Genomic DNA, 25,318 nt, shown 5'->3' with positions numbered 1-25,318 from the left:
CCGATCGTAACTTTTTATTCTTAAGCTCTTTATGTACAACCGATTGTAACTTTTTATTCTTAAGCTCTTTATGTACAACCGATTGTAACTTTTTATTCTTAAGCTCGTTATGTACAACTGATTGTAACTTTTTATTCCTGAGCTCTTTATGTACAACCGATTGTAACTTTTTATTCCTGAGCTCTTTATGTACAACCGATTGTAACTTTTTATTCTTAAGCTCTTTATGTACAACCGATCGTAACTTTTTATTCTTAAGCTCCTTATGTACAACCGATCGTAACTTTTTATTCTTAAGCTCTTTATGTACAACCGATTGTAACTTTTTATTCATAAGCTCTTTATGTACAACCGATCGTAACTTTTTATTCTTAAGCTCTTTATGTACAACCGATCGTAACTTTTTATTCTTAAGCTCTTTATGTACAACCGATCGTAACTTTTTATTCTTAAGCTCTTTATGTACAACCGATCGTAACTTTTTATTCTTAAGCTCTTTATGTACAACCGATCGTAACTTTTTATTCTTAAGCTCTTTATGTACAACCGATTGTAACTTTTTATTCTTAAGCTCTTTATGTACAACCGATCGTAACTTTTTATTCTTAAGCTCTTTATGTACAACCGATTGTAACTTTTTATTCTTAAGCTCTTTATGTACAACTGATTGTAACTTTTCATTCATAAGCTCTTTATGTACAACCGATTGTAACTTTTTATTCCTGAGCTCTTTATGTACAACCGATTGTAACTTTTTATTCATAAGCTCTTTATGTACAACCAATTGTAACTTTTTATTCTTAAGCTCTTTATGTACAACCGATCGTAACTTTTTATTCCTGAGCTCTTTATGTACAACCGATTGTAACTTTTTATTCTTAAGCTCTTTATGTACAACCGATTGTAACTTTTTATTCTTAAGCTCTTTATGTACAACCAATTGTAACTTTTCATTCATAAGCTCTTTATGTACAACCGATCGTAACTTTTTATTCCTGAGCTCTTTATGTACAACCGATTGTAACTTTTTATTCTTAAGCTCTTTATGTACAACCGATCGTAACTTTTTATTCATAAGCTCTTTATGTACAACCGATTGTAACTTTTTATTCTTAAGCTCTTTATGTACAACCGATTGTAACTTTTTATTCATAAGCTCTTTATGTACAACCGATTGTAACTTTTTATTCATAAGCTCTTTATGTACAACCAATTGTAACTTTTTATTCCTGAGCTCTTTATGTACAACCGATTGTAACTTTTTATTCATAAGCTCTTTATGTACAACCGATTGTAACTTTTTATTCTTAAGCTCTTTATGTACAACCGATCGTAACTTTTTATTCCTGAGCTCTTTATGTACAACCGATTGTAACTTTTTATTCATAAGCTCTTTATGTACAACCGATTGTAACTTTTTATTCATAAGCTCTTTATGTACAACCAATTGTAACTTTTTATTCTTAAGCTCTTTATGTACAACCGATTGTAACTTTTTATTCTTAAGCTCTTTATGTACAACCGATCGTAACTTTTTATTCATAAGCTCTTTATGTACAACCGATTGTAACTTTTTATTCTTAAGCTCTTTATGTACAACCGATCGTAACTTTTTATTCCTGAGCTCTTTATGTACAACCGATTGTAACTTTTTATTCATAAGCTCTTTATGTACAACCAATTGTAACTTTTTATTCTTAAGCTCTTTATGTACAACCGATTGTAACTTTTTATTCTTAAGCTCTTTATGTACAACCGATTGTAACTTTTTATTCATAAGCTCTTTATGTACAACCAATTGTATCTTTTTATTCTTCAGCTCTTTATGTACAACCGATCGTAACTTTTTATTCCTGAGCTCTTTATGTACAACCGATTGTAACTTTTTATTCATAAGCTCTTTATGTACAACCAATTGTAACTTTTTATTCCTAAGCTCTTTATGTACAACCGATTGTAACTTTTTATTCTTAAGCTCTTTATGTACAACCGATTGTAACTTTTTATTCTTAAGCTCTTTATGTACAACCAATTATAACTTTTTATTTTTAAGCTCTTTATGTACAACTGATTGTAACTTTTTATTCTTAAGCTCTTTATGTACAACTGATTGTAACTTTTTATTCTTAAGCTCTTTATGTACAACCGATTGTAACTTTTATTCTTAAGCTCTTTATGTACAACCAATTATAACTTTTTATACATGATTGCCCTTTGAGAGCCTTGATACCCCTCTCATTTGCCTTGGAGATTTGTTGTGCCATTCTTATTTCCATGAATTTTCTTTAGTAAATGTGCCATATGGAACACTGACCTTGCCCTTAAATTATCCCCAATATCAAAATCTAGAATAAGTCCAAAATTATCAACAACAAAAAAATGTTAGGCCTGTTTAATACTTCAAGAGAACAACTCGGCTGTATGAGGGTTTTCACTGTGTAGATCAAAATTTGCAATTACATTTCATGTACTTACATCCAGCAGGAATTGGAGGTACTTCGTTTGCAGGAGGAGATGTGCAGGTGAGAGTATCACCAGATGTAGCAGCATCGACCTCATAGGTACCAAAGGCACACCTGTATTGAAAGCTGTCCGTAAGACGTGGGAGCTGTTGTACTGTTATGGTAATCTTAACAATTAAACAAAAAAGGTACATTAAAATGATAATTCTTCTGGAATTAAAGGTAGTTTGTTTGCAGGAGATATACAGATGAGAGCATAACAGGTAGTAGTAGAAGTATAATCACACAAATGAATTATGTCCCTAGGCTCTGGGAGCTGTTGTACCTTTTATTGTAATCTAATAGGAAATTGCAAGTCAAGACAGAACTCAAATTTATACAGGTCAGGAATATTTGATTGTCTACGTACCTCCGGGGGGGGGGGGGGGGCACTTCCATTGAGTGGATACCATGCGCGACCATGGGGTCCCGAAAAGCACCCTAAACACGTATTTTCCATATTCTGAAAATGCACCCCTTAACAAGTATTGGTGTGTGAAACCCTACCCTTAACAAGTATTGGAAATAAAAAAATTCACTTGGCAAGTATTCCCTGAATTGAACCCCTAAACAAGTACAGCGATATCTTAATTGTTATATGTCACAGACGTCGGTTTTACCTTTACCTACATCATTGGGTTTAGTACGGCCCCACCTCCCACACCTCGCGCAAAGTCAGACTCTATAATTGACGTAGTATTGATTGTTGGGCTAAAAAGTACATCCTTTATAAAACATTTTAGTCTTTTCATTATGAAAGATTTCTGCCTAAATGAGACAGAAAATCGTGTACAACTCTTGAATGCACACACAGGTCACGGAGTGACCCTGAGTGCTAACAGCTGACTGTGTTACAACTTGGGGAGTGATATATATTTTCACGATAGGGGTGATCAAACTCGAATGGAGGGACTTTCATTCACTTATAACAAAGAAATAATCACTACAGTGCTCATGTTGAATGCTCTTATAAAAATTGTATGAGTTACACATTCATTTGAACGAGAGGACAAGATTATTGTCTATATCCAGTGCATTATGCGTGGATTATACTACCATTTCGACCCCTGCCCAGCCGATGGTTCAGGCATGACGACCCTGAGTGACGTCACCGATAGAGACCTCAAATGCCAGGAGAGCCGATTTGACAACTAACTTTATCTAAAAAACACGTATTGAAGATAACATCCAATGGGGACATGGTTTTCATTTTCGTGAAATATACATTCTGTTCTTCAATAAATCTTTCACCCCATCGTTAACTGCCCATTTATTCTCGAGTAATGGGGAAACGAATACAGAGTGTCTCAAAGTTTGTGTGAAAAAAGGTGCATTTTCCATAGAACTTCTGTCAAAAAGCAATGCGTAAGGGAAAGATTAGCCCCAAAACACGATTAGATGAGTTAATCAAATGGGATGAATCATACAAATCAGTGAAATATAGTTTTCCTGTCCTCATTACTGAATTCCCCGACTTGATACGATTAATTTTTCCCCCTCTCCATCAACTTTTAAGAAAAAGGGTGCATATTTTAATAGAAATACCATGTGTTATATCGACGGACGCTCGTGCGTACGAGCAGGAGAAAGCCAAATGTCTCGTATTTTTCATGACCCTCGCAAATTTGACCCTAATCACGTAACTTTCCTAACGAAATAGATACCCTTTTTTCACTATTTTAGTATTTTTGACACCCTTATTACGTTACGTACGTAACATGCCTTATCTTGAAAAAGACATCCTTTTTACATGTTTTTTGGGTTGCGCATGGTTTCCACTCGTCAATGTAAGTGGCCCCCCCAGGACGTACCTCCAACTCTCATATGGTCTCATTTTTAGTGTAGTCATATACACTCATCTGTAAATATTTTGAATATTGTTTACCCATTATGTATTGTATTGTATTGTAGTCCTTGATGTATCAATAATGGTATACAGTTATACAACTCACTTAAGTTAATTGGTAAATAGAAACACACAAAACTAACAGTTACTTCAGTTTGAAATACAGTTGATATCTGTTCTTTGGTACTTGAATATTATATCATAATTAGAACAGAGTAATATATTGATATAATATAATGTTAGCTTCTGGAGGGAGGAATTAGAGGATCTAAAGAGATTTATATATATCACAAAGAACCTTTTGGAACAAAATTATGTTTTAAAACCACTTAATGTTACCCAAAGTATTTCACTAAGTTTTGTATCACAGAATTATGCAGGCAGGGGCTTAATTGTCAGAATTTCCCTTTTGGAACCAATTTTGTCTTGTTGGAGAATGAAAAACTTGTATTTCAATGTGTTATTTATTTAAAGACAAATGCTTCGATTATGTGAGAAAGGGGTTTCTTTTGACTTCTTTTTATTATTCATTACGTCAAACCCCCGTTTGGAGAAAGACAGCAGTTCAGATTGCAAACTGCGGTTTTATACCCCATTTTACGTTTGGAAATCCCAAAAATCATTTCCAAGCCCTGATCAACCCTGCTTGGCCAGGTAATCCCCGCTGTCTCAATTTCACCTCCACAGGCCAGTATATGAGCGTTGAGCCAAGGACGAAATGATAAACAACAGCTATGCTATTACGAAAGACTTCTCTGCCTGTAGTAGGACCTTCAGAATGAAATTATTGTATTCGATATTTAATCACGTTTCAAAGGCATATTGTATTCAGAAATCCAATGTTAGTCCATTTTCAATTTCGAATGAAGAAAATCGACCTCGAAATAAGGAAAGTAAGCGAATAAAAATGACGGCATGCTTTGCAGGGACCGCGCTCAGCGCTGCGCATGCATCCAATCGTGTGTGGCCCCCTGCTGTGACTGTATTTGCCGGGCTGTTGTGTTATCTTTGGACCGAGGTCAAGAAACAGGTGTTTTGATACTTAAATTGCTTGCTTGGGGGCAGTTAGGGTTTGTCGTACTTGGAGAAGAGAATTGATGAAGAGGGAAACAGGGGATAGTGTTCTCAAATAGAGGTTTTCGTCATGTTCATCAATTATTCCAACTGAACTGATTTTTTTTTGGGGGGGTGGCGCTTCTTCATGATTTGAAGAAAATGATGAAGAAATCTGCCCAATTTCTCTGATCCCAGTTTTATGATGTCCTGCACCCACCACTAGACCCATCAATATTATTCTTAAGTGCCTACATGATTTCAAGTGTTTTCATCCACTTGTAGCTGAGATATCCGGGCAAGAGTGTTCAATATAATTCTACCAAGCATTTAATTATTGGAAAAAGAGGTAAATTGCCACTTTATCTATTGCCAACTTGTCCACTCATCTCATGGTCTATATTCTAATGCCATTCCATCCATCAACATTTCGTCTAACCACCATTTGGTCTAATAACCAATTGATCCAATCATCACTTCGTCTAATCACTAGTTTGCCTATGACTATATCGTCTCATAATCCGTCGATCTAATATCCATTTTATTTTCAATTAAAACTTATTCCAATTAGACCAAACAGAATATTGACTAAATGGCTATTGGACCAACTGGTTATTAGACGAAAAGGTGAGTGGACAAAACTGCAATATAAGATCATGAGGATTGTGGATGAACTGATGGTAGACCAAATAACAGTAGGTGAGTTGGTGATTAAAAGAATTGGCATTAGACCAACTGAAAATAAACCCTTAAAGATAGGGAAGAGAATGAAATATGAATGTAAAATACCTGTTGGTCCGTTACATCATAAGGAAGATTATCTGGCTGTACATCAGAGATGGAAACACACTGTAAAGCATTGTATGATAACCATCTTGATGGTTGCTCAGGCAGATCGCATGCCTCATACCTTGTGCACCTTGATAAAATAAGAAGATATGTATATTGTATAGATTAATATGCATAACACGATTGCACAATTTCATTTTACTCCTTTAGATAACTACAATATATCTTGTTTACCAAGGATAGCCATTGTCATCTGATCTTCAAGCGGGTATTAAGTACTGTGTCATATATTGTATCATTACTTATTCCCCATTCTAACATGCAGAGTGCAATAAATGCGGTAAATTCAAATTTCATATGTATGTATTGTACGAGTCGGCAGGGGATTGAAGCTTTGACCTTCTGTGCATTGAATAGGCACTGTACGCTAACCACTGAGCCACTATCATGCCAGGTGCAATGTATCAAAATCAAGGGGGAGGGATCCGGGAAACATCAATTTTTTTAAAAAAAGAAAAATTATAAATCCCAAAGGGTGCAACATCAGAACGTACAAGAAAAAAAAAAGAAGTTCATAATTTATACATAAAAAATAATTTGAAGATGAAGTATCATAATGCAATTATAAAAGAAATGTGAATGTCAAGAAGTATGCAATGACAACTTATCTAGGGTTTGTCAGTATGTGAAACTTAAAGGAGAATGAAACCCTTGAAACCAGCTGAATCCATATCAAAGAGAAAAATCAAAGAAACATATTGTTGAAAGTTTGAGGAAGATTGAATGAATAATAAGAAAGTTATGAGCATTTGAATATTGAGATCACTAATGCCATGTAGATCCTCCCATTGGCAATGCGACCAAGATCTGTGATGTCACACACGTACAACTCCCTCATTACTTTAGTACTAATTTCACTTATATTCTCACTTTTCTAGAGTCTATCACAAGGTGAGGTGTTCTCTTTATGAGAGGACAAGTACAGAGGTTTCACAACATTATATCATTGATGAATCGTTTGTCTTGTGATTAGAATGAGCAAAAAGAGATGTTTTGGGGTATATTTTCAGTGTCCAAAAGGGGAGAGTTGTTCATCTGTGACATCATAGATCTTGGTCGCATTGCCAATGGGAGGATCTCCATAGCATTAGTGATCTCGACATTCAAATGCTCATAAATCTTCTATTGCTAGTCCTATTTTACTCAAACTTTTGTTGATCTTATTCTTTGATTTTTCTGCTATCACAAAAGCTAACTTGCTCCAAGAGTTTCATTCTCCTTTAATTTCAGACAAACCTAATAACAATGCAAGCAAGCTAGCATTGTGACAGAGCCTTTAAATTTGTCCTTTTGGCCTTTGTCATTTGTATATATAAGGGCACAATTTAAGGAGGAATAAGTGGATGCACTTGTTAAAATCGGAAATCACACTTCACTATATAAAAACTATAGATTTAAAAGGTGCGAATGAAGATAAAACATCAATGTGACTTTCACCCAACACCAATCCACTTGTTCACATGAGATCAGTTGAAAATGGAAGAGAGTCGTTGTTTAAAAGAAAAGAGAAAGGGGTAATATCACCAAGAATAAAGGGGTGCTTCTCAGTACAGAGCACTGTAGTCGATTTGACAGTCACATAGGCTCAATACACCAACCTAGAAATGTTCTTTCCGATGAAGTTTTTTTCTTGATTCGTGTTCCTATGGGGTCCTAGAACAAATTCAGCTTGGTTGCCCAAAGTTGCCGTTTGGGCAATTTTGCTAATTTGCATAAATCCAAAATGGCCGCCAGATGACATCTTGAAAACCTAACATTTGAACCCCTTGCCCCAAAATGATGAGCAATGACTCATTTTATGGGTTTAGATGTGTGTAGAACAGATTTCTATTATCATTTTTGCAATATAAGGTCATCTTCAGGTCAAATCCAAGATGGCCGCCAGATGCCATTCTGAAAAATTGACTTTTGATCCTCTTGCCCCAGAATGACGAGTTTATACCTCTGTTTATGGGTTTAAGGGTGTGTAGAATCTCTTTCTGCTATAGATCTATTTTGCAATATAATGTCATCTTCAGGTCAAATCCAAGATGGCCGCCAGAAGATGCCATTTTGAAAAATAAACTTCTGAACCCTTTGTCCCAGAATCATGATTAATACCCATTTCCATGAGTTATTTGGTATGTTGATTCCCTTTCTGTTAATAATTTTTGCAATATTAGATCATCTTCAGATCAAATCTAACATGTCCAAGATGGCCGCTAAACGCAATAAAAAAAAAACTACTTCCCGTGACTATTGAACCTTGAAGAAGTACTCTCCCTAAAAGCGTACACGCTGTCCTGAAGAGGTTAGTATTATGTGTAGGAGATCATGTAAGGGAATTTCAGTAAGAATTATTAATTTCTTTTAATCACTCCATTTTTAGTTCGAGGTCAAGTCATGTCTAAGATGATCAGATGGTTGATAGATTTCGTCATTAACCGCTCACTTTAAATGAAACCATTCAAGGTTTTGGCTATGATCTATTTCGGGAGTTCTAATTCTTGTTTATGTCCAACCGTACTTTTCTAGTGAAAGGACTTCTATTTTTGAATTAAAAAGTGATTTCTCCGTATTTTTCAGAAAAAAGTTAAGTTATTACCTTCCTTTATAACTATCATTGGACCTTTTGTCCTGACAAGAGCCATTGACTTGGTCAGCAGGAGTGCACTATTTAGCCTCCTGCAGAAGATATGTTCCCCAAGACTGTTCCCTGGTCATATCATTCCATGAGCACAGTTTGCTACAACACCTGGTACCTTTCCTCAGTTCCTGTGAGCAGTGGCGTGAAGCAAGGCTGCGACTGGCCCTGACACTCTTTGGGATCTTCTTTTCCAAGCTTTCCCAGTATGCATTTGGCGAATGCACAGAGGACGTCTATATCCATACCAACGCAGATTGGGAACTGAAAAAATGCATCGACCGACTACCTGCCAAAACAATGGTCAGGATGGTTCTCATTCGTGAGATATTGCACGGAAACGATGTCGCCCCTGCCTCTCAAGAAGCAGGAGTACAAGACCTAGTCAAACAGCCGCCTGTCCTGTGCATGTAAGGAGTTTGGATCACCCATCAGCCTACATGTGAAACAGAAATCCTGATCGACTCAAGACACTGACTGTCCTCCAGATATCTCTATCAACAGCACGCACTCGTCTGGTAGTGGTGGACTCCTCACCTACATCGGATCATCTATCTGTCTCTAGCTCCCTTTCACTGGACAAGGAGATAAGCAACAGGATAGGAAAATCTGCCACAGTCACGGCAAAGCTCCTGTACGGAAGTAAGTCCTGGAAAAACGTACACCAACTAAGAAAAGCGGCTAAACACCTTCTTTATCATGCACGTTAAATGGCAGGACAAAGTGAAAAAATACAAAAATTCAGCGTACGTGCTGGCATCCCCAGCTTATTCTCGCTCCTTTATAGTCAAAGGCGCCTCAAGTGGTTGGGGCATGTTCGCCGCATGAAACCTTGGCGAATCCCAGAAGGGATTCACCAAGATAAGGTGAGCTGTGTGCTTGGTCTCACCCCATTTGTAGATCACACCTTCGTTATAAAGACACCTGCAAACGTGACATAAAACTTGCCGGCAGAGACACTAACACTTATGAAGATGTATACGAGAGTCGCCTTTCTAGGGAGAGCTAATAAGGACAGGGGTCAAGACGTCAGAAAATAATCGGAATGCTAATTTGGCAGACCAAAGACCTAGGAGGAAGGCTAGGGCAGCATTTCTATCTATACCTGTCTCAGCGCCATCCTCCTTCACCTGTACAAATTTGCTCTACAGACTGCCACTCTAGAGCTGAGTTCTACAGCCACTCTCGAAAATGTAAGACCTAGCACTACACCATCGTCTTTTAAAACAAACTGATGCCTACCAATCATTGGACACATTGATATAGGAAAAATATGGAGAAAACACTTTCGAATTCAAATAACACTCCAAAAGCCTATTCAGTACAAAAGTATGGATGGACATTAAAACAAATAAAAATACACACAAAATGGATCATAGCCAAAACCTAAAAGGATTCATTCTAAGGTGAGCAGTTAATGTCGAAATCTGACATCTCAGATGTGACTTCACCTTGACCTAAAATTTGAGAATTAATAAAGGAAATTAGTATTCTTACTGAAATCCCTTTACATTAGCTCTCACACGTATAAGCATCGGAAAGTAGTTTTTTCAAGATGGCGTTTTGCGTCCATATTGGATTTGATCTGAAGATTATCCTTTATGCAAAATTACGACATAAATGAAGCAACATACCAAATGATCACCAATAGAGTTAATGTTCATGATTCTTGGGCAAAGGGTTCAAAAGTTAATATTTCAAGATGGCGTCATATGGCGGCCATCTTGGATTTGACCTGAAGATGACCTTATAATGCAAAAATAATTATAGATTCTACACAACCCTTAACCCCTAAAATGAGTTATTGCTCATCATTTTGGGGCAAGGGGTTCAAAACTTAGGTTTTCAAGATGGCATATGTGGCGGCCATTTTTGATTTATGCAAATTAGCAAAATTGCCCAAAGTTGCCGTTTGGGCAACCAAGCTGAATTTGTTCTAGGACCCCATACGAACATGAATCAAGAAAAATAACTTCATCGGAGAGAACATTTCTAGGTTCGGAAAATGTCAAATCGACTACTGTATCACTTGAGAAATGTAGGATAAGCACATGCAAGGGAAGCTGGACATGCTCAAACATGGATATACCCATGTTAGGCCTAACCATGTACTTAAATAAGCCCACAGACAAAGCATGGAATTTTCAAATGAAGGGGCCAAGTCAAGGAAAGGAAGCAATAAGCCTGTTCACGGTTGTAAACTGCGCACGAGCAGAAAAAGGTCATTGGAGACAACCATGAAGGTGGCTTTCAAATTCACTGACATAGGCATTTGTGATTTGATGATTATTCATGTATTCCTTTCAAAATATTTATTTCCATTCACGAGTGGATACCATGCGCAACCATGAGATCTCAAAAAGCACCCTAAACACGTATTTTCCATATTCTGAAAATGTACCCCTTAACAAGTATTGGCGTGTCAAACCCTACCCTTAACAAGTATTGGAAACAAAACGATACTCTTGGCAAGTATTCCCTGAAATGAACCCCTAAACATGTACAGCGATATTTTATTGTTATGTCACGGGTCCGTCGGTCGTTGGTTTTACCTTTACACATCATTTTGTTTAGTACAGCCCCACCTTCCACACCTCGCGCAAATGGGATTTGAAACACGTAGTGTTGGGGCAAAAAGGACATCCTTTATAAAAAATTTCAATTTTGTTTTATCATCCCCGCAAATTTGACCCTCAACATGTAGCTTTCCTAGCGAAATAGATACCCTTTTTTCATTATTTTTGTGTTTTTGACACCCTTATCACGTTACGTACGTAACGTGCCCTAACGTACGTAACGTGCCCTATCTTGAAAAAGACATCCTTTTTACGTGTTTTTTTGGTCGCGCATGGTATCCACTCATCAATGTAAGTGGCCCCCCCGGGATGCAAGCGTGAAGTCTGAACAACAAAGCACGTTACATGTATTTTCACCAAACAAAATTGTATCGCAGTGAAACTTTGAATTTGGACTCTTAAGCATTTGGCACAATCAAATATAAAATTAATGAAACACAATCAAGGTAGTCTGTAGGGGCCATTAAAAATCCTAATCTGGGTATTTTTCTAATTAAAATGGCCAAAATATAACAGCAAGTCTATAACTCAAGATATTAATTTCAAGATGTTTAGGTCTAATCAACATTAATGCAAATATGTCAGAGTCGTATGCACATTTTTTTTCTTAAGAATTAAGTCTCAGATATGGCACATAATTTGACAGAATATCCCCGACACATGTCCTATTTCTTACAATGTGGAACACTTAGAGTAACATGAGAATACATTTTGCCTCCGACGAAGATTCTGCTAGGATCGAAAGCTTAGGCCCCTTTTTTACTTTCTAGAATATATTTTTGATACAATTTATTACTGATATCTCTGCTTTGATGGACTATAATTATCCAACTTGACTCTAAGTTCCTGCAGGTCCTATGAATTTTATAAATTGTTATATACATCCATAACAAGATCCTTCATCATATTTCCTCATTTTTAAAGAAAGCAATATAACTCAGGGTTTTCGTCATTAGAACAGAAATTCAAACAAACTTCTCACCTTTTTTCTAAAGTACACCATCCACAGTAAGGGTCTCCATCGTTTCCTCCATTGCCACCAATGCACTCATCACAGGTTTGGTATTGGCCACAGTTTGCCAAATTTAGTTTAAGAACCTGTATAATATCACAAAGATTAAAGGTTAAATCAGGATTGGATCCACGGGGGAGGGGGGGGGGGGCTGAAGGATCCTTGCCCCCCCCCCCCAGCAAAATCTAGATCCGCATCTGTGTGTATACTTGTATATCAGTCCAATGTTCCTCATGCTTTATAAAAGGCAGGCCTATATATAATGAATATAATATACTTCTTCAAAAATATGCTCTGATATCTGCCTCTGGGTAAAATAATTTCTTTTATCGCACTACATGCTCTTTATATACATTGTTCTCCATTTAGATAAAAAATCATTATTTATAAATACCCAAATATTAATTGTATGCCCCTAACTTTTGTTTAATCACAACAGGAATTGTATTTTTTTGCATATTTTATATCTTGTATAATAACAATAATAACAATGATAACAATAATAATAATGATGATAACAATGATGATAATAATAATAATATTAACAATGATAATAATAAACTGGTGCTTATATAATGCATAATCAATCAAAACTGCTCTAGATGCGCTTTACAGTTCTCCAATATTACAACTCACCTGTGAGCCTTGATCTGAAGTTGTGGCTAATGTTAACTGCTCTGTAGATTCATCAAGAAATAGCTCTCGCAAAACAGATCCACTTCCAAGAGGAACTGTCTCGTAGACATAGCCAAATGTGCTGTTAACAATATTCACCTGATGAAACAAGCATGTTCGAAATAAGACAGGTCAAGTCAGTGAAAGTTGTGTAGATGAACATCACAATGGACTATTGATTCTATTGGGCCTGTTCAGTATGCATCGCACCATTTCAATATCAAATGTTACATAGTGATTTTACATGATTCATTACACAATGAAATCTGAGATATTAATGGGTAAAGTCAAAGGAATTGTACCTTGCTGTATACTAACGTATTAATTAATAATATTTCAGCGAAAGCAAATAACTTAAAGTTGTCTCTTTCCTTCTAAAATAATGGCAGCTCTTTTGACAATCTCATAATAAACAATTTTCATTATTTGTTTATTGGTTACTTATTATTTTCTTCTGCCATTATATTTTCCATATTCATGAAAGGATGAACTGATTGCGTACAAAATCATTAAACAAATTTTTGGAATTAGGCCATTCCTTTGATGTATAACAATGAAATAGTACAATTTTTTTCTTTCTCTGATTAAATACATTATTTAGGTGTAAACTTTTTGTTATTCACCGGTATATCAATGAAAATGAGAAAATACATTTTACAAAACAATGTGTAGAGTTATCAAGAGACATGTACATAATTAGGGATAGGGAGAAAGATTCTTTAAAAATCAAAATGTTTTGATAGCTCTTAACAAAATGAAGAAGAAATCCATATTTTATTGTTCGAAACAGAAATCAGAAATATTCCAAAATCTCATTTTGCCCAATTGATCTTTGGTCTGGCAGCCACTGTACAGTGCCAGATAAGCGTTGCTCTATCACTTAAGTCATTGAATGCCAAACAGGGTAGGAGCAACTCCCACCTTTTACCTTTTAAAATCTTCTGGTAGGGGGGGTTGGAAGGGGGTGTGTGGCTGAAGGTCTAAAACCAATACCCATATTTACAGGTCATTTTAGCTAAAAAGGTATATTATTAGGGATTTGCTACAGGGGCGGATCCAGGATTCTCCAAAGGGGGGGGGGGGGGATTTTCCCCTTGGGGAAAAAAAAGAAAAGGTTATCACCCAAAATGTAAGGTCATTTCGTATTTGCACCAAATACAATGGAGGAGAATATGGACCCATGTTTAAGGCCAGTATCTAAAAATTGGGGCCATGTTTAGGGATTTTCCAGTATAAAATCATACTCCATGTTTAGGGATTTCTTCCTAAAAAGTAACCCATTCCAGCGGAAATGAGAAAAAAACTCAATGTTCTCCATGTAAACCTTTGGAGTATGGCAATCAATGGATCAAGCCTGCAAGGTCATTTTTGAAGAATGCTATTCATATACAACTGCCCCTTTATTCATTAAAGGCCAAGTCCACCCCAGAAAAATGTTGATTTGAATTTGAAACTAACATAACGCTAAAAATTTCATCAAAATCGGATGTAAAATAAGAAAGTTATGACATTTTAAAGTTTTGCTTATTTTTGATAAACAGTGATCTGCACATCTCAGTGACATGCAATGAGACAGTCGATGATGTCCATCACTCACTATTTCTTTTGTTTTTTATTGTTTGAATTACACAATATTTTACTTTTACAGATTTGATGATAAAGATCGACCACCTTGACTAAAACATATAGTATTAAACGATGCTAATTCCATATGTTCATTGAGAAATTAATCGTTGTTTCACTTGAATATAAGGAGAAAATTAAAATATTTCATATAATAAAATACAAAAGAAATAGTGAGTGGATGATGTCATCAGTCTCCTCATTTCCATACCGACCAGGATGTGCATATAAACTGTTTTGTAAAATTAAGCAAAACTTTAAAATGAAATAACTTTCTTATTGTACATCCGATTTTGATGAAGTTTTCATTGTTTTGCTTGTTAGATCTTTCTCTTTTTATTCAAATCAACTTTTTGTTGGGGTGGACTTGTCCTTTCATAGCGATGATTAATTATTTTTAATACCATTGGTCTAAAAATTTGAAAGATTGAGAAGTTGGATCAATAGCCTATTTTCATGTCAAATTGATTCAAATATTAGATTGAAATAGATAAGCCTAACCATAATTTGAACTTAAATCAGTGAAAAGAGTTGCTGAAAACTTTCCCATTGATTAAGTAGTACACAGATATGCAACCCTAACCTTTTGAAGGTTTCCTTGTGTATCTCCTATGCATGCAATGGTATGTTGTCTCTCTATGGTTGTTACTATTGAGGTGGGAGATGCAGCACCAAGAGGGATGACGAGTGATGCAGGAAGGGCATTCACTCCACTGGCATACTGGTAGTACAGATACCCAGTACCATCTAATATTAGATACGCTGTACATAGAACTGAATCGGGCGGTTCTATGCTATAAACCTGCAAGGAAAATAAAAGGTAAGTCCTTTCACTTTATGATCGAGAACACACTAACCTTTTGAAGATTTCCTTGTGTATCTCCTATGATTGCAAGAGTATGTTGTCTCTCTATGGTTGTTACAATGGAAGTGGGAGATGCAGCACCAAGAGGGATGATGAGTGAAGGAGAGAGGGGATTCACTCCACTGGCATACTGGTAGTACCTAGTAGTTGAACCATCTTCTATTTGAAAAGCTGTACATAAAACTGCATCAGGTGGTTCTATGTTAACCTGCAACGGAAAGGAGCAGAGAAATTTTAAAAGAAAATCAAATTATCACGGAGACACATGTCTAGACCTTCGTCGGAAAATACAGTATGTATTCGTGTATCCCCCATGATCGTAGTTTGATGATGTCTCTTCATGGTGGCGAAATCTCAATGGAAATAATGCGTGGACGGAGAAGAGGACTGATTTTTCTATCTAGGGCTAGGCCGATACAAATACCACAAACCGTTCCGAGGTTTATTTGCTCTTTTCTCCTGTGAGTGTGAAGGAAATCACGCCATTGCTGGGACCTGGGATCTCTATACTAGACCCTGACTAGTCCCAATTAATTGCAGACATGCCGAGTTTCACAATAAAATACAAAAAAAAAAAGAAAATTAAAAAACCATTAATTGATGAGTACAGTCCGAGTGCAGTGGTCACGGATATAGCCAAAACGGACACTTTTAATGGTAATTCTCCCATCACCGGCCGATCATAGGTTTACAAAAAAGATATAAACATTAAAATCAATAAAAATATGTACATAATTATAAAGCTATAAGATCGAGAGCCTGCCAATTTTCTGTTCCTAATAATTCCTCCCCTTTTTCTTTATGTTTCATTTAAAAAATGATCCTTCCTTAGCTCCTTTCCCCTCCTTTTCTAATTCTCTTCAGTTTCTGTCTCAGAGTCTCTCTCGATCCCTCTCTCTCTTTCTCTCTCCCCCTCTCTTTTTTTTTGGGGGGGGGGGCGGAATAAAGGCTCCTCCGCTCCTGGATCTGTTTTTTCATCGTTATATGCTGTTCTTTCTTCTCTCGTTCCCTTTTCTTTATTTTTCTTATTTTCCCCTCTCTATCTCCGCTTTCCTTATCCATCTTTTTCTTCTCCTTTCCGTCTAGCTGATCATTTTTGCTGCTGGCTTATCTCGAGTGTTGATTGCATAAGAGCCTTTTTTGTCACGTGTAAATTTTGGTCACACCTAATTCATATGGAGAAGGTTCTAGCTCCACCCCCCCCCCCCAAAAAAAAAATATATATATGTCAGGATGCATTGACATGATTAAGTAAAAGTGAAATTTGCAAACTGTGAACTGGAACAATCTTGAGACCAACGAATGAACTATAACCTCTTTCAGTAACTTTATCAATGGACCTACCCCCCCCCCCCCAGAAGGGCAGTCAAATGTATTGCTGTACACATGCGCGACCTTATTACACCCCTAAACGATTTTTTTTCTCTGTGTGCAAAATAACCCCTAAACAAATTTTTCGCGGGGGCTTTATTTACACATTTTGGCCAGAATATGACCCGGGGAAAACACACATACCCTAAACACGTTTGGCGCTAGTCTTAAACAAACCCAGTGAGCAAAATATATGGGGCCCATATGGGTTACTTGTGCATGGGCTTATCTGGGCTAAAATGTGGGCCCCATATGGGTTGCCCATGTGGGCTATGTATGGGCCCATCTGGGCCCCTTGTGTTTTTTGCACCGCACACCCCGTCTGGGGCCCATATGGGCCAGGGTTTCGCGCGGGGTAAATATGGGCAGGCCCACATCGTACCCATGTAAACCATATGGGGCCCATTTGGGCTATGTATGGGCCCATATGGGCCCCACCTGGCCAATCTGGGACCCATATGTACACCCTATGTGGGGCCCATTTGGGCCAAGTGGGTTTAGTGTGGGTTGAATATGGGCAGGCCCACATTGCTCCCATATGGGCCCCATATGGGTTTTATATGTTTCTATCTGGGCTCAGTCGATCCATAATTATGCCACTTCGCCCATATAGATACCACATGGGGCCCATATGGTTTTATTATCTGGGTTCTAGGTGGGAAAACCCATATGGGCCCCATATGGGTTTTATATATGTTCCTATATGTGCTCAGGCGATCCATAATTATGCCACTTCGCCCATATATATACCACATGGGGCCCATATGGTTTTATTATGTGGGTTCTAGGTGGGAAAACCCATAAAGGCCCCATATGGGTTTTATATGTTTCTATCTGGGCTCAGTCGATCCATAATTATGTCACTTCGCCCATATAGATACCACACGGGGCCATATGGTTTTATTATGTGGGTTCTAGGTGGAAAACCCCATATGGGCCCCATATGGGTTTTATATGTTTCTATCTGGGCTCGGTCGACCCTGAAATAAGACCACATCGCCCATATAGATACCACATGGGGCCCATATGGTTTTTATTATCTGGGTTCTAGGTGGGACAAACCATATGGTCCACACGTGGGTTTTACATGGTACATATGGGCCCCAGTAGGCCCACATGATTCCCATATGGGCCCCAGATACTTTGCTATCTGGGTTGTCTCTTATTTCTTCCTTTTTATTTTTATTATTATTATTAGTGTTTTTTTTTAAGTTGTGTCTTCTTAATTATTTCCCCTTTATATGTTTCCTTTTCCTTTTCTATATCTCCCTTTTCAACCTTTTTCTTCTTCTTTTATTTCTGGCTGTCTCTTTTTTTTTGGGGGGGGGGACAAAAAAGTCAAATTCATTTGGCGTTAACGTTTTTGGGAAAAAATAAAAATATTTTAGTCTTTAACATTCGACATTAAATTGAGGGTTGCGGCCATTTTTAAATCTAATCTGGCTATACAAAATTAAAAAGTATTACGTACAGAGTAAATAAAAATGAGGGTTACATTTTTTTGGTGAATGAAGAAAAAAAAGTTTTATTTCCTTAGTTACGAAAAAGTTTCCACACCATTGATGCTGCAGTGTGTTGGCTCAGTTGGTAGAGCGTCCGCCTCAAAACCGGGAGGTTGGGGGTTCAAACCCCGGCCGTGTCAGTAGACCGAAATACGTTAAAAGATGGGAGTTGCTGCTACCCTGTTTGGCGTTCAACGATTAAAGGGATTCAAGACAGTGCGCAGTTCGCGACAAAGCAATCTATTTCCCACACTTTTGTTCTTCCCAGCCTCTTATTGTCCCATTGTACCACGCCTTTTTTCTAACTCTTTTTTTGAAACACATATAAGGCGACCGCCCGCTGCCCTTTTTTGCACTGCCCCTGTTAGTATGATGTCACTAATAACTTGAATAAAATCAATTGACATATGTTTCTAGTGATGGTAGCTGGTTGTAATCATATACAAAAAGGCTCTGAACTTATATAGTAATCCTTACGTCTATTTGAAACTTGGTGTAGGCTTATGTTTTTGTTATAAAGGAAAGAACTATGGCTGATATATCACCATCCACGTGCACCCGCGCTTTTTATGGATTTAAAATCAATTCAAGCTAATTTTACATGTCAATTGGCGAAATGACGTATCTCGTCATGTTGACATACAACTTCTCGTTAGTCGACTTCACTTCAAGAGCCATATCTCGTCATGTTGACATACAATTTTCATTTTTCATTATTTGTCTTGAATAGATAACGTATCTCGCTATGTTGACATACATCTTTTCATTGTTCGACTTGGCGAGATCACCTGTCTCGCCATGTTAACCACGTTTTAGTGTCGACATTGTGTATCTCGCCATCTCGTCAAATCGACGGTACTTTAAAGCTTCTCTAGAACATGTAGAACGTAGACTGAAATCATACTCATATTAAAACATAATCAAAAGAAATGAGGGAAAGATATACAACCGATTTAGGGAACAATTTTAATTAGGATTTTTCGAAAGATTGTAGATGAATTGCGAGTTTGCCTGTGAAAATATACAATATTAATGTGATCACTCACTACAGCGTTTTGAATTGGGAATGTCTTTTTGAAGTGGCTTATTCTCAGATGTCAAACTTCACTCAAGATACATATTTTACGCTACGCAGGGGCAATTCCATAAAATATGTACGTCCGATCCCCTTTATGTGGGACCTTCATGACATTTTCTGTCTCTGATTTCTGGTTCTTATGACAGCCTGTAATGCTGTCAAATGTCCATCGCTTGGTCAGTATATGAAGTGAAGTAAAACTTAAGAAAAATGGGGGTCGGACGTACAAAAAGGTTGATCCTTTTATTGAATTGCCCACAGTCGGAATGGTTTTCAAAGTAGCGGGGGGGGGGGGGGGGGAACTGAGTAACTGACCATGCAAAATATCACGATCATATGGTCATTTTTACGTTTTTGTACGGGTTTTGGAAAAAAGTTGGGGGGGGGGGACTGAACCCCCCCCCCCCCCGCTTCCACGGCCCCTGTTAAGATCACTCTGCTTTTCACTGTTTCCATTATAGCGCCATGCAATGATGTGAATATTCATCATTAAAGTCAATCAGTACATTATAATAATCATGAAGACATATGGTTTTTTATTTTCATGCATTTCTACCATCACGGATATAAAAATGAAAGTACACTGTAAACGAACATGCCTTGTGTAGACATATTCAGTATATTAAAATGAGTAGAGCGTAAACAGAAGTGCTATGAAGTATTGCCCATAATCTGGATAGACAGTGGTGCTAAAAAGTTAGCGAACCCCTCCAGAAAAGCACTCCTTCATACTGAGTGTTGAAGAGACTACAACACTATAGTGTGTTTCCGCGAAACAAACTTTATTGAATGTTGTATTTTATCACCTGTCTTAACAATTAAATATAAAAACATATGGCAGAGCTTGAACATTTAAAATATGCTCATTTTCTAGTGGGATTCACTAACTATATAGCACCGCTGTATACAGGCCTATTCCGAAATTTGAACTCATTCCATTTTGAGGAGATCAAACTACCATTCTGATTGCTCGGAGGCATATGTTCAATTAATACTATTTTTCAAGAATTATGGTAAAAATAATTTTAAAGATTTTCAGCTTACTTCACATTTACACTTACTCTGTTACATATACTATTTTGAAGAAAGTTGCTCTCCGTTCCTCTTGTATCTCCTGTTCGGCTACATCCTCTGGCAGCATCGTCAAAGCTCTGCTCTATATCACTCATCTTAGAGATGCATAGAGCAGATTAACTATCACTTCCGAATACAGCATACAGAAGGTCATCTGTTCTCTCCAGGGCCGTCTGCACCATCCCGAGTTTTCAAATTAGCGCGCTATTTCTGATCCGGCAAATTATCCCGATCTGAACAATCTCGAGATTATTTGCAATGGAGACGCAATTATCGCGCTAGTTCGTAGGATTAATCTCGAGATTGCAATCCCAAGTCATCTTGGGATTATTTGCAAAATAGCGCGCCATTTTACGAATTATCGCGCTAATTCGTAGGTGCAGATCGACGCACTCTGGATTATTTATTCACGGCGTCAGACCATAACGCATCGATGCCTCGCTCGAGCAGGAATCGCTCTTCTTGCGATGGTGGAGAACGGGGTTTCTTGAATCTCGAGATTAATCGCGAAGAGGGCCGATCGGGCTAAAATCTCGAGATTGGGCAAACTCGGGATGGTGCAGCACCGCCTTCCAAGCTGAAAAAATCAGCTAGCTGGGATCCTGCTGCTCCTATATGACCTGACTGGATCTCACTGTAAGATCCACACTGCAGTTGTATCTCTGTATGGGATGCTAACTGTTCATCTAATGAATTACGGCACAGTCGCCCCAAGTATGCGCTCTTCTGATTGTTCCCCCTAGACATTAAATAGAGGATTTCCATAAAGGGGATCAAAATGTTTGAAATCGTTTTGTGGGGAAGAGGGTTGGGGCTGTGTCACCCGTTGTCCATGACGCAAATCATTAATATTGTGCTTTGAGATAGATGGTAAGTTCACTGACGGATCACTGATCCCAGTAAATAAGTACAATCCATCATCTGCAGTACCAACTCCATCATCTTGATATTCAGCACCCAACACGACAGCACCAGCAATGGGTGCATCTGATGTGGTCACCACAAGCTGATCATTACTAACATCATATCTCACTACATCATCTGATATATTATGCAAGCTCCTTGTCTCACAGAAACCGTCACAACCCCCACACGTGACGAGTTTACTCTCTGGTGACGGAGCTAGCACTAGAAGCATATTATTATTGGTATTATCTTCATTTGGAGAACGACACGATCCGGTATCTACTGTGTGTTTGAGAGTCAGGTCTGTGTTGAGTTGATAGAGTCTCTCCCTTGCTCCAATATAGACATCTCCGGTGATGTGGTTGAATGGTAAGTCCGAGTCAGAATCAGGAGGAGTTAAGGATGATACCAGGTAGGAGAGTGGAGCTGATCAGTAGATGGGTTGAATGATGTGAAGCAGGCAAAAAACCAGGATCACCAGCTTCGAACCGTATCCTTGAGTCATGATTGTCCCTGTTGCCTCGGTTATTTCGCCAAGATCTTGGTAAATGTAGGCGATGATTCTGTTGGAATATAAATTATCTGATTACTCCGGCCGGTACAAATATTATGGAAGTGAGATGAGTCATTTCATCACTTAAGCTGTGGTAGAATCCGCCTATTTTATTAAAACAAATTCAAAGGGCGACCATTGCTATACCTACAACCATCAATGAGTTTAAATCAAGACGATTACATATTTAGATTTAACATCTTGTCATTAAATAAAGGTAACATTTATGTTCGAAATAAAGACAACCCGTCAGGGCCGAGTCCACTCGTGGACAAACAGGTTTGATGCTTTCTTAAAATGATTTTTTTTACCACATACAAAGATAAGCCTACTAGTAGCCCGTATTAAGTTTATCTTTTAATGAAGTTTTTGTTTTAGTATAATCATACGAATCAAACTGTTAGAATTAAAATACAGAAATCTAAAATGTATGAAATCATTGGAAATTTTTACAGTCTAATTAGATCTTAAGTGATTTAGTTGTTGTGCATCATGCGCATCAACAATTACTGTGATAAACTGAAATGTAGAAGACTAAATACAAATGATAAAGACCCCCGGGACCCTCAACCCTCATCCCCGGGATTGGCCCTCTTAACCTAGTATATCAATGGACTTTTGCTATCACATCACAAGATGTGAATTTATTTCAGTAAAAAGTTCAAAAACTTCAAAAACAGTACGCAATGACTGTTCCTTACCTTATTCTGACGAAGGCATCGCGGTCAGGACTGAATACAGAAATAAGAATGATACCTGTGTTGCAAATGAGGAAATACTGCCCTGAAATTAGAAATATATATCGTTTTGCGACGAGGAATCGATGAATTGAGTTATCGCTTTCTGACTAAAGGTTATGGTACTGAAATTGAATTTAAAATATGACTATAAAACTGTACCAATACAAAGCAAACAAGAATGAAGTTCACACACTTTTTTTTCGTGTCTCACAACAAAAATAATAAGTTACATTTCTTATTGCTATGAAACAGTTTTCACACCAATTTTATGCTGCGAACATTTTACTGTGTTACGAAGTTTAATACGAACCCTGATGAATAATAATAATAAAAAACTTTGATGAGTGAAACATTGGCGTACAGGTTGGGGGGGGGGGGGCTTGGGGCTTTTCACGACCAAGGGAAAAAAAGGAAAGAAAAGGAAAGGGATAAGGTTGAAATAGATATTATTTTCCGAATAATATGTCAAAGTCTATCACAAACTTGGATTTTCGAAATAAAAATGTCGAAATATTTGCTCGCTTGCTTCGCTCATTTACAACTTTGTATTAATTTTACGGGATACGCCATATCTAGCCAAATTTTGGCTCATTACGCCACTGGAGTGAAACGTGTGCGATTGTGAACTGCCATATTTGTCAATATAGCACATGAATGATTTATCATAGCAATAAATATGGAACTTTTGTTTGTTTATATATCATGCAGTGGTGTTACCAAGACTTTGTTGTTCCCGACGGCCTTGTGTTTGTAAAGGGGTATACATAGGGATAAGTCTTACTCGTGACAAAGCCATCTATTTCACTTATAATTTTGTTTTTCTTACCCGCCTCATCTTGTCCTATGTACCCCTTTATTTTCACTTGAAACCAATGGGGGCGGTTGCCCGCTGCCCGTTTGCTGTTCTGCATGCCCCTTTTAGTATGATGCCACTGATAAAATCAATTGATACATGTATTGGGTGATGGTCACTGGCAGGGGCGGAAATCTCTCCCAAAAGGTAGGGGGGACACAGGGGCGGATCCAGCCTTCGCCAATAGGGGGGGGGGGCGGTAATTTGTTTCAGCCATATTTTCCCCGATTGGCAGCTCGAAGATGATTTTTGTTTGTTTCTTTGAAGGGGCAGTCCTCATTAGTCACTTCTTAGCTTTATTCTTATAAATAAATATATAATATCATAATCCTTATTTATATGATGCGAGCGCGAACCGCGAGCTATTTTTTTTTGGAAATTTTATGTATATTTTCCTAAAATTTGAACTGATTCTGGGCAATGTTTGTTATCCTGAAAAAGATGTTTATGCAACTTAATAATTACTACAAACGCAAAGCGCGAGCAGAAATGAACTGATAGAAAAGATACCTGTTAAAGTAGCATTTAACAATCAAATAATGTGAGCGCGAAACGCGAGCTGAATTTTTTGGACATGTTCACCTAAAGAATGGAAATTCTAAGCACTTTTTGTAACTCAAGCAGAATAGGTATATAAGTAATTAATTAATGCGAGCGCGTAGCGCGAGCGGAAATTTCGAGATTTAGTCCTATAATATTTACTGAACGAGACACTCTATTCATGTTTTGTATATCCTGAAAAGGGTGAGTATTAATAATGGAAATTCTAAGCACTTTTTGTAACTCAAGCAGAATAGGTATATAAATAAACAATTAAATGCGAGCGCGAAGCGCGAGCGGAAAATTTCGAGATTTAGTCCTATAATATTTACTGAACGAGACACTCAGTCTATTCATGTTTTGTAAAACCTAAAAAGGGTGAGTATTAATAATGCGAGCGCAAAGCGCGAGCAGAACATTTTTATATACGTTTTGAACTGGTACCTGTTGAAAAGGCACCTGTTAAGGACTGCTTGCACTTAGCCATGAAGGCGTTACATATTTCAACGATCAAAAAATGCGAGCGCGAGGCGCGAGCTGAAAAATTTTAACTTTCTAAAGAAAGAATGGACAATTTTAATCAGTTTTTTAAATCGTGAACAGGATAGCTATATAATTTAACGATTGATGCTAGCGCGAAGCGCGAGCAGAATTTTTTTTTCGAGATTTAGACCTAAAAATGGGCCACTCTGTTCATGTTTTGTAAATCATCAAAAGGATGAGTAATATGGGGTCTTACTACATTAATAATGCGATCACAAAGCGCGAGCAGAAAAAAATTGATATTGTGATCTGAAACTGGATAATGATTTAACGGCTTAATTTAAATTAGAGAACAAGTTGAGTATCTGAATAAACATGCACGAGCGTGTTTTATATTTAGACCTAGAATCTAGGCATTCTAAATACAACTTTAATCATGAAAATCATGAAACTTTGATATTCCGATCTGAAAAATAGTCAATTTCAGTTTATATTTCAAGCACTTTGAAGAAAAATTGTAAGGTGGATATGGATCGCACTTAAAAAAGAGCTGATATTAGTATTACTTAAGTTTTGACATAGGACCGGGACATCC

At 37.4% G+C, this 25,318-nt stretch overlaps 1 protein-coding gene and 1 pseudogene across 1 annotated transcript in view; both read right to left on the bottom strand.

Annotated features, from left to right (window-relative positions):
• Nucleotides 1–25,318, bottom strand: part of LOC129255873 (plexin-B1-like) — a 59,112-nt gene that overhangs the window by 30,360 nt on the left and 3,434 nt on the right. The window contains exons 3-7 of the mRNA XM_064096415.1: nucleotides 15,616–15,831; nucleotides 13,097–13,234; nucleotides 12,431–12,546; nucleotides 6,190–6,319; nucleotides 2,476–2,629 (exon numbers count right to left, since the gene is read on the bottom strand). Of these exons, the coding sequence (XP_063952485.1) occupies nucleotides 2,476–2,629; nucleotides 6,190–6,319; nucleotides 12,431–12,546; nucleotides 13,097–13,234; nucleotides 15,616–15,831 (754 nt within the window). The remainder of the gene's footprint in view (nucleotides 1–2,475; nucleotides 2,630–6,189; nucleotides 6,320–12,430; nucleotides 12,547–13,096; nucleotides 13,235–15,615; nucleotides 15,832–25,318) is intronic.
• On the bottom strand, nucleotides 20,615–23,758 carry LOC135153712 (plexin-B2-like; annotated as a pseudogene).

This window comes from Lytechinus pictus, chromosome 3 (assembly GCF_037042905.1).
Source record: "Lytechinus pictus isolate F3 Inbred chromosome 3, Lp3.0, whole genome shotgun sequence".
Lineage (NCBI taxonomy): Eukaryota > Metazoa > Echinodermata > Echinoidea > Temnopleuroida > Toxopneustidae > Lytechinus > Lytechinus pictus.
The sequence above is the reverse complement of the archived record's forward strand: the minus strand, read 5'-3'. Positions and strand labels throughout refer to the sequence as shown.